The 17,086-nt window shown below is 31.4% G+C and overlaps 1 protein-coding gene across 6 annotated transcripts in view; it reads left to right on the top strand.

Annotated features, from left to right (window-relative positions):
* Positions 1-17,086, top strand: part of LOC111003058 (collagen alpha-1(XVIII) chain) — a 122,255-nt gene that overhangs the window by 45,094 nt on the left and 60,075 nt on the right. For all 6 annotated transcript variants that reach the window (XM_045627972.1, XM_022273414.2, XM_022273415.2 and 3 more), the window contains exon 2: positions 11,958-11,987. In XM_045627972.1, coding sequence (XP_045483928.1) covers positions 11,958-11,987 — 30 coding nt within the window. The remainder of the gene's footprint in view (positions 1-11,957; positions 11,988-17,086) is intronic.

Here is a 17,086-nt window from a genome sequence, read left to right as displayed (position 1 = left end):
AGCTTTATTGCTGATATCCAGTACAATATGTATAAACACGTTTTAGTTAGATAACGTAAGTTTATTTACAATAGATGTGCAGGTTTTGGTGATCAGTGTCCTGTGACACAAAGGCCTTCAGCTGCTTCCGTTCTTTTCTGATCCTCTTTTTTCCTCCGTTAAGATACGGATCTTCTGTATAAGATGTGCCATCTATTACTATTACGAGACGAATGCATTTTTGTCAAAGAAAAGTAGAGAACGAGTAAGAGTGACAAAGGGAGAGCGAGAAAAAATACACGCTATTGGTTGAAGTATTCGTTTTGAACATGTTACATATTAGATGGAAATTCTATCGCATAACATCTTGTGCAGTAAACGCCTTTTATTTATTTATATTATCATAAGCACATATACAGTATGTTAATATAGATATGCAAATACAGGGAGAGATTATATACTAGTATTTACCTTAATAATAATTAATTTACAAATAAGTTGACATGATTGTGTACTTTGTACGCACGCACTTTTTTTGTATTTGATACAAGCCGGATTCTTTGTGACGTAACACTAAGTGTTAGATGTGCTGTTACACAGCAAATCAATTAGTGCAAAGTCTGGGATTGAACCTACGATCTCTAGAATAAGAGTCGCATACCGAAGGTACTAGGACAATGCTGTTTCTTCTACTATACATTTAAATTAGATATACTTCCATTGTGATGACAAGCGTACATTTTCCAAATACAAGGCTTTGTTTAAGCGAGACAAAACGGAAATCTCCTTTGATATAATGATGTAATTACATCGCCTTTTTGCGGATAGATTCGCCATTAAGGCTTGAACAATCTTATAAAACGTTCTTGGAAGCTTTTAAAAGAGATTTTCTCAAACTACCTTCTTATACTAAAGTAACTTTTAAGAGTTTGTTTTTATAAAAACTCACATAAATTGATGATTAAAACTATTTTAGTATTATATCGGGCGGAAAGCTTGTTAACTTTTAAAACAAATGATTATTTGTTTGATGCGGGAAGGGATCATTTCTGAATAGGACACAAAAAATAACAATTATTGTTTCGCTCGGAATTGAACCCAGAACGATCGATATTTTTAGGTTCCTATCAAATTGACAACCTACTCATAGTCATTCATTATGTTTAGTATATATTTAGCAAATTTTGTATAAAAAATATAGAAAGATAAGAAAGGGCCTTCACCGTTCTTTGCATCCTTGAACCGTTATTGCATTGGATATTACATGCCATATATAGAGCTTTTATATATAGAGATAAGCCTCTGAGTACCTACTACTGTCTTAATCTTATCATTTACTAGCTACCCCGCGAACTTCATTTCTCTTTAATGCATTTTGCCTACATTTTTAGTACATATATATCAACATATAACATTTTGCTATGCTACCCCAGAGACGGTTCGGTTTATCGTAATGAAAACTTTTTAGGGTTTTCTGTGATTTTTCTCTATATAAACCTCAGAGTTCAAGTTATAAGTACTTAACTTTCATAAATATTCAATCAATAAGAAAATCCAACAATGAACTACAAAATAACAGAAAAAAGAATACAAATAATTATAGAAATACAAACGACAGAGAAAATAATTGTCTATTCTTAGGAAATAAAAATTCATCGGATAAGATTCTTTAAAGGTCAATAGTGGACGATCTTATTTTGTTACCATTCAGTTACCCAATGTTATTGAAGTTTCAAAGTAAACCAAATAAAGCAGTAGAAAAATATTTACTTCGCGAACTGTATTGTACCGGCCCATTATTGATTGTTGCAATATCGCGCCAGACAATATGTCACAAGCGAGTGATCTTTTAATGTATAAAATAATATCCTTCCTTGTTCTGATAATAAAGAGTTTTGAAAGCATTCTAAAAGACACTTTGTTTTGGATTAAATAACCAAACGATATCTTCTAAAGTATAAAATTCTCGTGTCACGGTGTTTGTAATTTAACTCCTACGAAATGTGTAAAATTTTGTGTGCATATCGGGCAACATTTATTAATTATTATTCATCCCCCATAAAATACATATTAAGGGTAATCTACCCCTAGTTTCGTTAGAAAAAAAATATTAATTTTTCTTATGATACAAAAAGACATACAACCCTTAATTTTAATACCTCTACGTTGCACCCCCCTTTTTGATTTGTTATGACTTGAGCTCTCATAGACAAAAATTCACAAATTCACATAAAAAGTAACCATTCCAAAACATTATCTGGGGTAGCATAGCAAAAGTTGGTATGTACTAAAAAGATAGTCAAATCACATTATGGAGAAACGAAGTTCGCGGGGGCAGCTAGTTTTCATTTTTGAGAGTTTTCAGCAAAGGTCAGATCAGGTAACAGATTATATTAACTATAATTATAATCTTTAAACACAAATTCTTTATAGATAGTGCTGTGTCAACAGATAGAAGATAATGTTACTTGACAAAAATGATAATCAAATACAATCAAAGATATAAAGCGCGATAAGTGTTACATGTAAAAGTCATTAGAATGTTATTCAAATGTATTTACAAAAGGAATACGCGCCTACGACACTTTCATACCATATAGAGATGTTTTGTTAGAGCCCGTATGTATATGCCCCTAATTTTATATTTTAGTTTGATTTTATAATGTTCCAAGATGACAACTAAGTGACTGTATTTTATTTCTAAAAAGATAATAGACTTTAAATATATATAGATGGGAACAGTTTTTAATAAAAAAAATTATTCGCCAAATCGCCTCACCCACATTCGAGTTGTAGCGGGACCAACGAACAACATTTAATTTTAATATGCATACGTATATTTAGAAGATATTCACTCCTTATAACTTAATTCCGTTCTGAGAATAATTCGGAAGTAAAATTAGTCATGTTATGGATATTGAGACGATAAAACAATGTAAGAGGGGTTGCTGTACGTGTTGCACACACAAATGGTGGTAAATAGGTTTTAAGGTAAAAAAAAGGACTGTTCATGGTAACTTGCTTTAATTTACAATAGGCAAAGTAGGCTTTATGTATTTGTACATGTGTTGTGTACACATATATTCGATTTACGCCCTCATACAAACACAATCAACGATATTGCACCATTTCAACTAAAGTACACTTTTGTTTCTCTCCGTCAAATTGTATTTACGCTAAGATAAAAAGTGACGGAAGAGCGCTTTTGTTGGTACGGTGTAATTGGACTGAGTTCGTTTTTTTATGAATAAATGGGTTAGAGTTAAAATGTATCGATTAAGGCATTGTAAAACTGTGTGAAGACCGTCTAGACACTAAGCAAGCAAGCAAGTCTAAAACAAATTCGCAAACCATTCGTGTAATAATTCATAAGAGGTACAAATTTCAGAGGCTTACCTTCTTGGCTTTATTTGCTTAGGTTTATCTAAACTGCTTATCTTTGTTATTTTAATTAAATCGAAAATCCCGTAAGAAATAAATTCTATTTCGTAAAATATAATTTAAGTTAAATGATAAAATTGCGCAAATGTTGATTTAAACATTAATTTAAAATCACAGTTTTTCCTGATTTTAGTTTTTTGTATACCAATATTTTTAGGTGTCACATTTTATGTCTACATAAATAAAATATTGTATACTGCTTTTTTACTTATAATCTTTTATGCAGTTTAAATGGGCGTTAAATTTCAACCTAACAAAAGACAATTTTATCAGTTCAACCAGAAAGTTTTATTTGATTAAAATAAATCACGGTAAACGCAGATCAAGATAAAACGTTATCAATATAGTTAATATTACTCCTGATTTTGCCGTAAGTCTACTATTATACTTCATGAGTCATCCTGATTTTGGTTTTCGATGAAACAATAAATTCGACCAGATTGCTGCTATTTTCTTACTCGCCATGCAAATAGTCTCAATACAAAACCAAGTTCAAACACAAATAAAGTAGTTTGACAAATGTTTATGCATTCAAGTTAGTAATTTTTGTGTAAAATAAAAACTACTAATTGGTATAGTAGGAAGGATATTATATTAATTGAAACTTAAAGGTGTAACATCAGCCCGTGAAAATCTATTAAGTTGCAGAAACCCTACTAGGTGTTGCTATCTACACCTCGTCTGCAGGAAATTGGAGAGACGTTGATTAAAGTGGAACTCGGAAGCGGTGTAATCCTGTGAAACCTCATAAGTTCTACTTATGCGAGAATTGCTTTATTAAATTCAAAGTATAAAGATACGTGTAAGATTTAATACAAATTCCGGTACAACTATAAATAAATAATGTAATTATAACTAAAAACCATTCTTTAATAACAAAAATAACAATATATAACCTTTTAATATAATAGCTAAAATATTATTATAAGGAGGCCCTTTATCAATGTTCCGAAGATACTGGCCGCGTTCCCCCTTTGAGTTGCTAGACTAATTCTTTGTCGGAGGTAGCTGCCAACTCTCCATCTCCTGTGATATCAACTCACCTGTTTTGATATTTTCTTTAAAAGCCTGATAGCGCTAGGACCAAGGGTCTCGACACCGAATGGGACAAAATCATATTCTGATTATAATATATATATATATTGAATTATAAGGAATGAAAAAAGAAGAATGACAATTATTGTATATGTTTTTGTGAGAAATAAAAATAAATATAATATTATTAATAAATATACTATAAGGCGTTAATGTATTTAATAATCTTGTGACACGTAGGTATAATATGGGGCAAATGGACAGGAGGCTGACCTGATGTGAAGTGATACCGCTGTCCATGGACACTCATATGGCTCGCAACTGCGTTTCCGACCTTTTTTTGATTTGGTACGCTCTTTTCTTGAAGAACCCTAAGTCGAATTGGTTCGGAAATACTTAAGTGGGCAGCTGGTTCCGTTAAAGAACTTCTGACGATCAGTATTAATGTAAATACCTATGTCTTCCTTAGACGAAACAAACATTTAAATTTAAAATGCTTGAATATACCACGTCTTAGTTATGTTTCGCATCCTTAACTACAAAAGTACAATAGTTTTCTTAAACTTCTGTTCAGTGTCTTTACTGCAATAAATTATGGAAAAATTGTACTGCCCACAATTATGGATTATTTATTTAAACAAAAGAATTCTCCTTTGTTTAAATAAATAATAAATTTCATTTGTTAGTCAAGGATTTATCAGTGATAAGTAATAACTTTTATATAAATACTACTTTTACGCACGTAAATAAAGTATATAACACGTTATCTAACGGTCTGGGCCTTAGATTTCTGTATCTGTTTAATGATCATTTGTTAAACTAAAAGGCAAACAGACGCACTCCGTCGAATTTTTGGGTGTAAGGCAAGGCCGTTTCCTCACTATGTTTTCTTTGACAGTTCAAGCGAACGTTAAAAGCGCACATAGAAAAAAAGTCCATTGGTGCACAGCTGGGCATCGAACCTACGACCTCAGGGATGAGAGTCGCATGCTGAAGCCACTAGGCCAACAATGCTCGCTCAACGCTGAAATATAAGCATTGAATAAAACTTTAAAAAATATGCTAAAATATGGCATACAAGATTAATCGATTTTACAAACATGTGGTTTTTCGATGCACGTACCGTTAACGCAGTGTCACAAACCAACAACATATTATTATAGGGTCAGTAGAGCCGTTAGTCTGCGGTTTAGGTTATGTTACAGAAACCCCATTAACCCTCACATTAATAATTTTAATTAGCTATTACTAAAAATTGGAACTATGGAATTTTCTGTCGTGTATGTTGTGATAATGATGCTCCGTTTTCGCTACACCTTTATGTGTGTTTTTCTTCTTTAAGGTTCAAGGAGGTTCTTTAATTGACGTATATTTAGTTTTTTTAGGTTAGTATAGTTAGTTTATTAGGTTTTCTCTGTGTTTTTTAATGTCTCAAAAGGAAACATTAACATATGCAATACTCTAAATTTCATAGAAATTGTTTTAGTACTTTTTCAGAATATGCATTTCTCAAGGGAAAAAAATATAGGAATCGTGGTAAGTACTCTTGACAGGTATTTGACGTATATGTAGTGATTTAGACTTTAATCCTCAAGATCATAGTATGACAAAATACCCCCTCCGGGTATGGAATATTTAAAATATGGCCCAAAGCGTTAACAATTAATAGTACTTTAAGTTAATAGTGTTTATATGTCATAGTAAATAATTACATAATAATATACATTATTCACCAACGTTTAACCTTTCTACTAGCTTTCCCAAATCAGTTCAAAGGTTAAGATATGCAGAAATAATAATAAATATCTTTAGAGTATTGCTAATAACGATGACTGCAGTAATGTAAGGGGCTATGTTATAGGTTGTTATATTATTCAGCAGAAAATTAAAAACAAAGTGAATCATAATTTAATACAAAAACTAACAAAAATAAAACAGGCAGACAGATAGCCCTAAAAAAATGGAAATGGGTCGATCATATTGTCCAATTGTGTTGTTAAAAATATCCTACCTTGGAATGGTCCATGGAGGAAAAAAAGGAGAAGACGCCCATCAGAATCCTGGGAAGGTGAAATAAAATAGTTAGCGGGAAAAGATTGGAAAATGCCAACCTAAGAAGGAGAGAAGGTCGTATACTATGATTCAATATAATAATAACATAAACTTCATGTAATCAATAAAATAAATAACATTATCTACTCGAATTTAGTCCATTTTTATTGATGTTTTAGACCAGTTTTTATCGGAAAAAATAATTTCAAGAGTAGTAATTTTTTGGATTTTAATTATTTCTGTGTGTTTCCCGCACCGAACACAGTTCTTCCGGGATAAACATGACACACTATTTTTCAAATAAGATTTTTCTTAATTCATAAATTTTTATAAGAATTCCAAATATACTCTATCTGAGTAAAACGTAAATAATAAAATAATACTAAAAGGCAACTGTTTTAGAAAAAAATATTTACCTTTTCTGATAATTATAAACAAAATGATCCAATCTATGATACCATATAAGTGACTGGCAACCCTGCGCTCTAGTTTACCCAGAACTTAATGTCTTGGTTAAATATTAAAATAGGTTATATAAGATTAATCCCTTTGAATCTCGTCCGCTAACCTGTACCCTCTAATAGAGAATTCGATTAATAATTCAATCCTATGGGAGGTACGTGTGATTTTATGTAATAATTTGGTATAGATACCAAATTCCATAGGATGTATGCAAAGATTACTAAGACATTTCCGTGTTACGAATACGGTTTTTAATTATATTTTATTACATTAAATTTAATACATTGTCTTTAAACAATGATAATTAATCTTGATATTGTTTTATTGATAAGAATCAAGTACTTATTTTAAATAAAAAATAACTATATTGATGATATTAATTTTTTTATAAAACTTTTTGTTCCAATTATAAATGCCACTATAAATTGCCAATTATATTACATTATCGAGAAATAAATCACAAAAAAATTCTCAGAAAAGCTGAAGTGTAATTTACAAAGACTTCTAACTTAGCGAGAAAATAAGCGAGGAATAGTAACAGAAATTACGGCTGTAATATTATAGATATGACTCAATACTTAGAATCACTTACAAATTCCTATTCCTTCATATTTACTCCACGTTATGTATAAAGCAAATGTTGAGTGAAAGCTGAATAATATTTATTTTGCGGCATTCGTGTTTGCGCTGTATATACTGATTACTATAATAATAAATACTATTATTTTTAATAATATATTATATTGATGCTTAATGTTATAACATTGTATTATTTTTTTACTATGTAAAACTGAATTACCACGTTTAATTAGATTATTTATTGCCAATTGCCAAACATTTTGAGGGGGGTTTTTGTCTCAAATACCCGGATTTAGTTAAATCGATTGGGAAAAAATCAACAGCTCCTTGAATAACTGGCGGCAATTTGATGGGGTGGAATTTTAAATAAGATTAGCCAAAATCGCCGAGTGTGGCCTGTTATGGCTAAAATTTTCAGCCATAAGAATCCACAGCACCAGAAACTGGTCTCCCAGTCTCCGTCTCTAACGGTAAAATTAACAGTTTGCCCAGATTTCCTCTATATATAAGAAATCTACTGAAAACTGATTCCCTAGTAACGCCAACACCCTGACAAACTTTCGTTTAACTTAGCATTTCAAATTAGAAATCCTCCGCGAAATTCTATACTTCTTAGGTAATTTGATTTGTTTTCTTAATTCGTAGTGTCTTAAGAGAAGGCGTGTTCCTTATAAGGTCCATACTGGAGAGCACTAAGAAACGGAAATAATATTAACTATCGTAGAATAAGAGTATAAAACAAAACCATTTGATAGGTATGTATTTTTTTAAACACTATTTGAATTAATTGAACTGCAATTATCTGATCTATAACGTAAAGGAAGGTGATTAAATAGTTCAATAGTCATGGCGTAACAATTTTTTGCATACACGTAATGTTTTGTATACACTATTTTTGGAGTACTTACAACACACTTGTGAATGACGAAATATTTAAATTTTGTACATGGAATGTATTTAAGTCCGGGCCTATACATTTTGCATTTGCTTCGTCGTTTCCTTTGCTAATAGTCGAAATTTTCCTTCACCGTACGAACGCGTTATAAATGCGCACATAGAAAGTAAATTGGTGTTTAGATTTACCAATTCTAAAACAAAACTTAAACGTGGGAGTCTGGGAGATTTTCTAAAGTAGAAGTACAAAAGAAATTACTCTTCGAAAGTGATGATTACGGGGAAGATTATAAGTACTAGTCTAAAAGTAGTAGATACGGGGTGTATCACTTATTAATCGTCATTGGTTTAATTCCCTGCTCAAGTTACTGCACAAAGCTGTTTAGAGAATTAATGATTTCTAGAACTTAAAAATGTATATTCATTTATGGAGTCTAAGTTTAAACATATGATAGAACTATTGAAGTAAAGGCTTCTCAGTAGAGTCTAAAATGATGAGATAGGAAATCGTCTACCCATTTTTGTGACTTCTAAATGTATAGAGCTTCTATCTATTAGCCTGTTCCAAAAAATATTATTAAAAATAATTAAATCAGTGGCGCTACAACCTCTTAAGTCCTGGCCTCAGATTTCTGAAGCTGTTTCATGATAAAAAAATTTAAATCTTATAGGCAAGTTGGTGATCAGACTCCAGTGCCTGACACACGTCGTCGACTTTTTTATGTCTAAGACATGTCGGTTTCCTCAAGATGTTTTCCTTCACCGTTCGAGCAAATGTTCAGCGCACATGGAAAGAAAGTCCATTGGTGCACAGCCCGGGATCGAACCTACGACCTCAGGTATGAAGGTCACACGCTAAAGCCACAAGGCCAACACTGCTCATAATATAAATATTAAAATAAAACATAAGATTGTATCAAAGAGGAAAATTATTATTGGAACGTAAAAATATTAAAAAATAAACCATATTTTATTAGCTACCATTATTCGGAAATTCCCCAAGCTTATTGGTCTTTGTAATTCTTGCTCTTTTGTTTAATTACAGTTTCAAAGTGAATAATAATCAAACAATAACAAATTAACAAAGTAGAAAATAACACGGATTTTGCGGAAATATTGTTTAGTATCGAAATACTTGGGAACACTTTGATCTCAAGGCGAAAAATAATTATTGAACTCCTGTTTCGTAGAGATTCGTGTTTATTATTTCGTGTTCTTGGTTATTGGATACTAATTAGGAATCAAATCAATTTTGTGTTGTTTTTTGGACTATTAGCAAAGGAAATGACAAAGCTAATGCAAAATGTATAGGCCCGGACTTAAACAAATTACATGTACAAAATTTAAATATTTTGTCATTCACGATTGTGTTGTAAATACTCAAAAAATAGTGTATACAGAACATTACGTGTATGCAAAAAATTGTTACGCCATGATTATTGAACTATTTAATCACCTTCCTATACGTTATAGATCAGATAATTGCAGTTCAATTCATTCAAATACATATGAAATGGTTTTGTTTTTATACTCTTATTCTACGATAGTTAATATTATTGACTAAATAGTATTCCACTGAAATACAATTTTAATAAGGAACAGTCGTATACTTTTTGGACTACAGAGTATATAGTCACGTGTGTGATTGTCTATACTAAGTCGTGGATAATGTACGAATTCCGGTTTTTTAGACATAGACATATTATTATTTATTACAAACAAAACACACACATAGACACACAACATAACAGTAATCAAAGAGAAAAAAATTAAATAAAAGATATAATTGAGATTTTTACTACTCGATATTTCCACAATATAAGTGAACTCTAAGAGTCATTTTTTTGCTTAAAACAGCTCCAAAATACCAGAAAAAAAGATATTATAAATAAAAAACTTATTTGTTTGTTATTATATGTATTTTGTGTTAGCTGTAGGAGTACAATATAAATAAATAAAAAACACACGCCAAACATTTCTCTGACATATCACCCGCATGTATGAGATAAACTGTAAATAATAACATCTTTATTGCTATCGGAAATAGATGCTATTAAGCACCCAAGCTGCATATGGGCAGGACTCATTTGAAGTCAATTATGGAAGTAACATGAGGTTAATAGCTCATCCATCACAGATTATCAACGCAACTTTTATAGGGCAATAAAACATGTTACATTTGACATACTTTTGTTATAATGTTATAAACATTTGATTTTCTCAAGTTAGTAATTAGAATCCTATAATTATAGCACACGTATTATTTGTTCCCATTTATATATTAGTGACATATGTTATAAAACAGTTTATCCAAATATTTATTTTCTAATAAAAATATAATTGTAGTTAATTCTAATCAAATAGGTTAGTCGACATCACAGGAGACCGAAGAGCTGGCAGCTACCTCGGACAAAGAATTAGTCCAGCTATTCAAAGGGGGAACGCAGTCAGTATCTTCGGAACCTTGCCTAAAGGGACTTAAATTATTACATTTTAAGGTTGTAAAACTCTTAATAAAGAAAAGTCCTGTACTATCTGGTCTCTATACAATTATGAGAAACAATAATTGTGTTTGCCACAGGAATTATTTAGTTTTACTTAAAAATTTAAAAGCATAAAATATTAATTTAATACACACAAATAGGCATGTCCCATGGCCCTTTACGGGACTCTAATGGACTAAACGCTTTCAGAGATCATATACATAGGTATCATTTCCATATCTTTGTATCCCATTTATCAATAAATATTCTTCTCTAAGTCGTTCGATACCCGGGATCAGGAATGTTGTCTCAACGAATTTAATACTGCCTTTACCTCGACGTCTGTCATGCCTCATCAGCAGCTTTTAAGCAGTTTTTGTCGCGTACCACCACTATGTGGAACCAGCTACCCACTGAAGTATTTTGAATCAATTCAAGTCCAAGAATAGAGCGTGGACTAGAATGGAGCCTGCAGCGAAGGCAATGTCGGCGTTATGTTCTCTCTGTCTGAATTAAATAAACATATAATATCTTATTAGACCCTATATCAAAAATACTAGTTGAAATGCTTAGGAAAATTATTCAAGAGCGTAATTAACGATGGTTAAATATTTACATCCAACTATTATATAATACATGTAAAAGTAAATATTTATTTATATACAGCACTAGGTGCTAAAAATCACACATTATATATTAAACTTATGTTCCAATTTTCTTTTGAAAGCTGCAATAGATTTGTACTAGGAGGCAAGGGAATTAGCTTGTCACATCGTTGTATATAGAGACACAACATCATATATCTTTTGGTGACAACGAGCGGTGTCGGTAGCCAACGATGCTGCTACACTGGATCTCAACGAACGAATTTGAACCCTATCTCCTTGTTATAAGAACAAAGTGAAACCGTGTCGAGTAGTCACATAAATTGCGAGATATCTCAAGTACAACGTGTTGGTAAATTTGTATGGATATCGGTTAAGTGTAAATCTTGCTTTAGATTTCAGATTTAATAGTTGTTTTTATTTTCAGGTTGTTCATCTCTACGCAGCTTATTTCAAGGTATGATATATTACTTTGGTATGTTCTTTTTTCGAACCTCAAATTTTAATTTGGTAACCGCTAAGAATGACTAGCGTATGTTATGTTTTATTTGTGCCTCGCACTACTGCTATGTGGAATTAGCTGCTCACTGAAGTACTTCCGAACCGATTCGACTTAGGGTCCTTCAGAAAAAGAGAATACCAATTCTTAAAAGGCCGGCAACGCACTCGTGTACATTCTGGCATTGAGTGTCCATGGGCGGAGGTGTCAATTAACAACAGGTCTCACGTTTACCCCTTTAAGAAGAAGTACTAACCAATTGAATCATAATACATTAGAGCACGAGAAATATAACATGAAAATACCATGTTTTAGGTATTCCTATTGATACTAAAGAAGGACGCGCTTTCTTTTTATATGATTTTCGAAGCAATATTTGGGGCAGGCTTATAAGGGCGAAATAATGAAATCCTTCAACAATACCGTGGTTACACTACGAAAATAATCTGACAATATTCCGATAATTACTGTTGAATTAACTGAATCTTCTATACAAAGCCCAGAACTTTAGCAATGGATTTACCTTAAAACCTTCAGAACAATAGCATTAGAACCATTGTTTTACACGATTCGATTAAAATTCATCTTGTCTTTCGCTAATTTTACGATAAGGCTTAAGTTACTATCACTATAATAACTCGATTTGCGAAAATAATTTAAATCGTTTTTCCAGCCCATAATTATGTTACTATGATACTTTAACCCTTTTTTCTATAGGTACTTATGTACAATGCAAATTATATAAATAATATTAAGTTTAATGATCGACGGATGTACTAGAGTATTTTTTAATTATAGTATTGACCCTAAATCGTATATTGTATAAATAAAAAGTGTCTATAAGAGACGTAGTTTTATTATTAAGTCACTTAATTTAACTTCATAAAAATCAAATCAATTACCAAACGAACGGCTTATTGAACAGAACAACCTATCAAGATAATGACAGATGACTGACCACAAACTATTAACAGTGCCACATACTTTTCTTGGCCAGTAAGAGTCGCTGTCTTGGATATTTGTATTGCCAGTTAATAAAAATTAACCATAATACGGGGAATAGTTTGAAATCTATAGCCTTAATAATTTATTGAAATGCTTTAAGAAATGATACAATGACTGATACAAACTAAGGAACAATATATATTTAACTGGATCCCTCCATAGCAACACACTTTTACATTTTTCTATTAAAATTTCTTAGTCACGAACAGACAAACTCCTTTGTATGCCAACTTCACCGCAACAATTCCTCGTCTTGAATATTAAATTGCGAAAAAAGTCAATTTCCGTTTATACCAGCTGGCTTATTAAATGAACGATTACTCTTGAAGGGTGAATGAAACCTAAAATTATTATTATTTTCAATTGGGGTTTTGCGCAATGAAGCCAGCCACTAGAACCAAAAATACCAACCAATATGTCTTACAAAGTGTTTTAGTAGTTTATTAGTAGTTTCATTCTCTACACTTAGATCTTAAAACGCATTAATACTATGTATATTATATGGAACAGAATATAAGGTTTTGTATTTTAATAAATAAGTATAAAGTTCTCACATGAACTAACTCTACGACCTAATATATATCTCTATCAATTTTATTTCAATTTTATTAACAATAAACTTAAAATAAGTACAGCAAATCAATTATATATCAATAAAACAAAATACTTTTTAAAGCATAGAGAAACAGAGCCTATCAATACATTTATAAGACCTTTATAATTTAAATCATTAATAGACCAACTTACCAATAGTATACGTAATGAGTCAATTCGGTCAAATCTAAAACACCATTATCAGCACCGGTTTTTTTATTCATGGCTATAAATCAGTGGTCAAGAATCAAACATAACTCATGCAATGAGATTAGATCGATATTAATGCATCGTTTTAATTGCTAGCGGTATTACCAATTAATAAGCTTGAAGCATCGTTTTTATTGCGCAAGAGTTCCACTTGAAGATCTCCAGTAGAGACTGAAATACCGAGGAGGTTAGTGGTAAAAAATGCAATTTTTAATATTGATTATACGGTAGAGAAAAAACTAAAAAGGTTAAAAAAACGGTTAAAAAGATAGCAAAAGTTGCGGGTTTTTATAAATCTCTAACCCCACCTAAGCCACAAACCAATTACACTCTCTGATTTCTTTGTATTTCTTATATAATTTATATTGAAAGTCAAAAGCTCTAAATTACTGTGTTTAACCAATCATTTACTCGCCAAAAACCCAATCGATGATAATAATAATAATTATTAATACTTTATTTCCAAAAAAACTTTAAAATTTAGGGATGATAAAACGTCGTTCAGTTAAGTTTTGGTGTGTCCACCGTTGGACATAGGCCTCCTCCTTCCGGTTCCACTCGCGTCTGTCGCGGGCCAGGCGCGGCCAGGTAATCCCGGCGACTGCGATGATGTCGATGTCGAATCGATGATACGGCCTATAAAATATACCTATACTGTAGCATCAGTCAAACTCAAACAAACACAATTGATTGAAATAGAAGTCAATTATAAATTTCGTCGTAAAATAATTATATAATACCCTTTTTCAATCAATACAACCTAGTTTCTAAAATCTCCAGTACACAGAAAAATTGAGGGAAGCTTTTATAAGAAAATATTTTTTCACGTTTATAAACATTTTTCATTGGAGTATCGCTTCTATTGATTGTACCGTGATATTAAAGCCTCTATAACTCGTTAACAATCAGCTCTATATTGATTAAAGTATTTTTTTAATCAGGCCAGCAGTTTTTGAGTTAAGTACAAACTTATAAATTTCCTCTGTAAAACATACGTAGAGAAAGTATAGATAGACTGAAATAATATTATAGTGACACATAATAGGCCACACATTAGTCAAAAAAATAGTATGTTAGGTACACAAATTTGAACCACTGTACGGAGAGCGTGCACAAAATAAGTATACAACGTTATTACATAAATAAACAATAAAAAAGATAAAACAAGCAAAAATAACAACAAAAAAACAAGTACTAAATGCCTTTCCTATAATAAGATGGGTGATCCAGAAACATATCCAGGTGGTTCGGGCCCAGCAGTAGATTTAACAGCATTCTGTAATTATATCTCTTGTAACTATTACTACCTTTTTGGACCACAACATTAAGACATACAAACAAATTGACGTACATACTAAAATATAAACAGTGCCATCCCTACAACATGCGGTCACGAACAGCGAAATTAAGTATGTACAGAAAACAGTGATAATACAAACTTAAAAAAAATAATCAAATTATTTGAATCGAGAATTGAATTATCGTGCTCCGCTTAGCCGTGGCCAGAAATTCATGACATACGTCAAAACTATGTGAAATGTAACGACATATTAATTGGGAATTAATAGTTTATGTCGTTATATTATAACTATATAACTGTTTCCATATAATATGACTAAACCTTATTAGTCCTGTAATTACATTACGGATGTTCGTTTGTTAATTCAGACCTTTCCAGTGCAAATTCCGAGAAATTCTAATAAATGGGCGACAACTGCGCAAGCAAAGCAACTGACACTAATCAACGTTCGTGATTTAATTATATTAATTTAGTTACCTCAGCTGTTCTATTTACCGAAATCTATTTAATACAGTTATTCAATAGTAATTTATTTGATAACAATGAGGGCTTATAGTGGAATTCGATTTAATGATTCTAGTACAAAACTTAGATATTTGTGGTTTTCACTCTTGTTTGGTACGCATAGCATTAATCCCATATTATAATATCTATAATTATTATAGGAAATATCTATATCATAAAGTAAGATTAAATTCACAAAGTCATTATTATATTATTATTTTGAATTATAAGAGTTGTATCTTGTTTTTGCAAGCAATAATTACATTTTATTAAAACTAACTTTAAGCTTTTTAATAATAATTACTCAAAAATAATAAAAACTACTTTTGTAATAATTTTTAAACCCACTATTACCGCAGCGAAACTTTGTTACACCTAAGTAAAATCATTGAAATATACTTGTGAAATGGTAATTTAACGGAAAATGTCACGTACAAAGACACAACTTACGTGTGAGTAGAATAAATGTATTGTGTTCATTGACGTGTGTCTACGTTATGCTAGACAATACCGTTCAGTAGAGTTTATGAAGGTATGCTATGTGATTTCGTATTCTCTTTGATAAAAACGGTAATGGAATGACGACACAGTATCTAGGCTGTAGATATATAAATGAGGGAAATCTCTTCTCTCTAAAAAGTACTTTTATTTTACCTGACCCGTCTAGCCTCGTTCCGCATACTAATATCGTGTTAACTTAGTAAAACTTAACTTAGGATTTCTTAAAGGACATTAATACAATTTTTTTTGCATATAATATATAAATGTTTTATTGCTTGCAATCGCGAAAGAAGAATGACAGTTTTACACATTAGATCTCTCTCTAGCCCCAATATTGCGATGTTCTTTCTGATATACATATTTTATGAGGTAACAAATGTCTTCGATCAAGAACAAAGCCTGGTTATCGCCTCATTCACCTCAAGATCGGAATTTCTTAAACTGACACTAATTCGATGTAAAATGATGCGTACTTATGTTAACAGATGGCACCACATGCTTTTTGCATACGTAAAGCTAATTATTTTATTTCTTGTTCTTAGATAACTTGTCCGATATTTTATTGCTTATTCTGCTATTCGGCGCGGAGAAGAATCTACCTTATAAAAGATAACTTATACGTAACATCGGTCCAGAAGATCTTGAGTTATAAGTGGTGAAACTAATACGACTTTCTTTTATATATTTAGATATGTGCTCCATCATTACATATTTTATATTGTGAGTGAAATTTATAATTTTGGAAGATTCTATGTTGATAAAGTGAATTAGTAATAAAGTTATGTAATATGGGAAGTTTCATATTACTAAACTAAAACTATTCTTATTTTTATATTTTTTTTTTTTTTTATAGAACAGGGGGCAAACGGGCAGGAGGCTCACCTGATGTTAAGTGATACCGCCGCCCATGGACACCCTCAATGCCAGAGGGCTCGCGAGTGCG

This window comes from Pieris rapae, chromosome 4 (genome assembly GCF_905147795.1).
Source record: "Pieris rapae chromosome 4, ilPieRapa1.1, whole genome shotgun sequence".
NCBI classification, from domain to species: Eukaryota; Metazoa; Arthropoda; class Insecta; order Lepidoptera; family Pieridae; genus Pieris; species Pieris rapae.
This window is presented reverse-complemented; position numbering and strand designations above follow the sequence as displayed.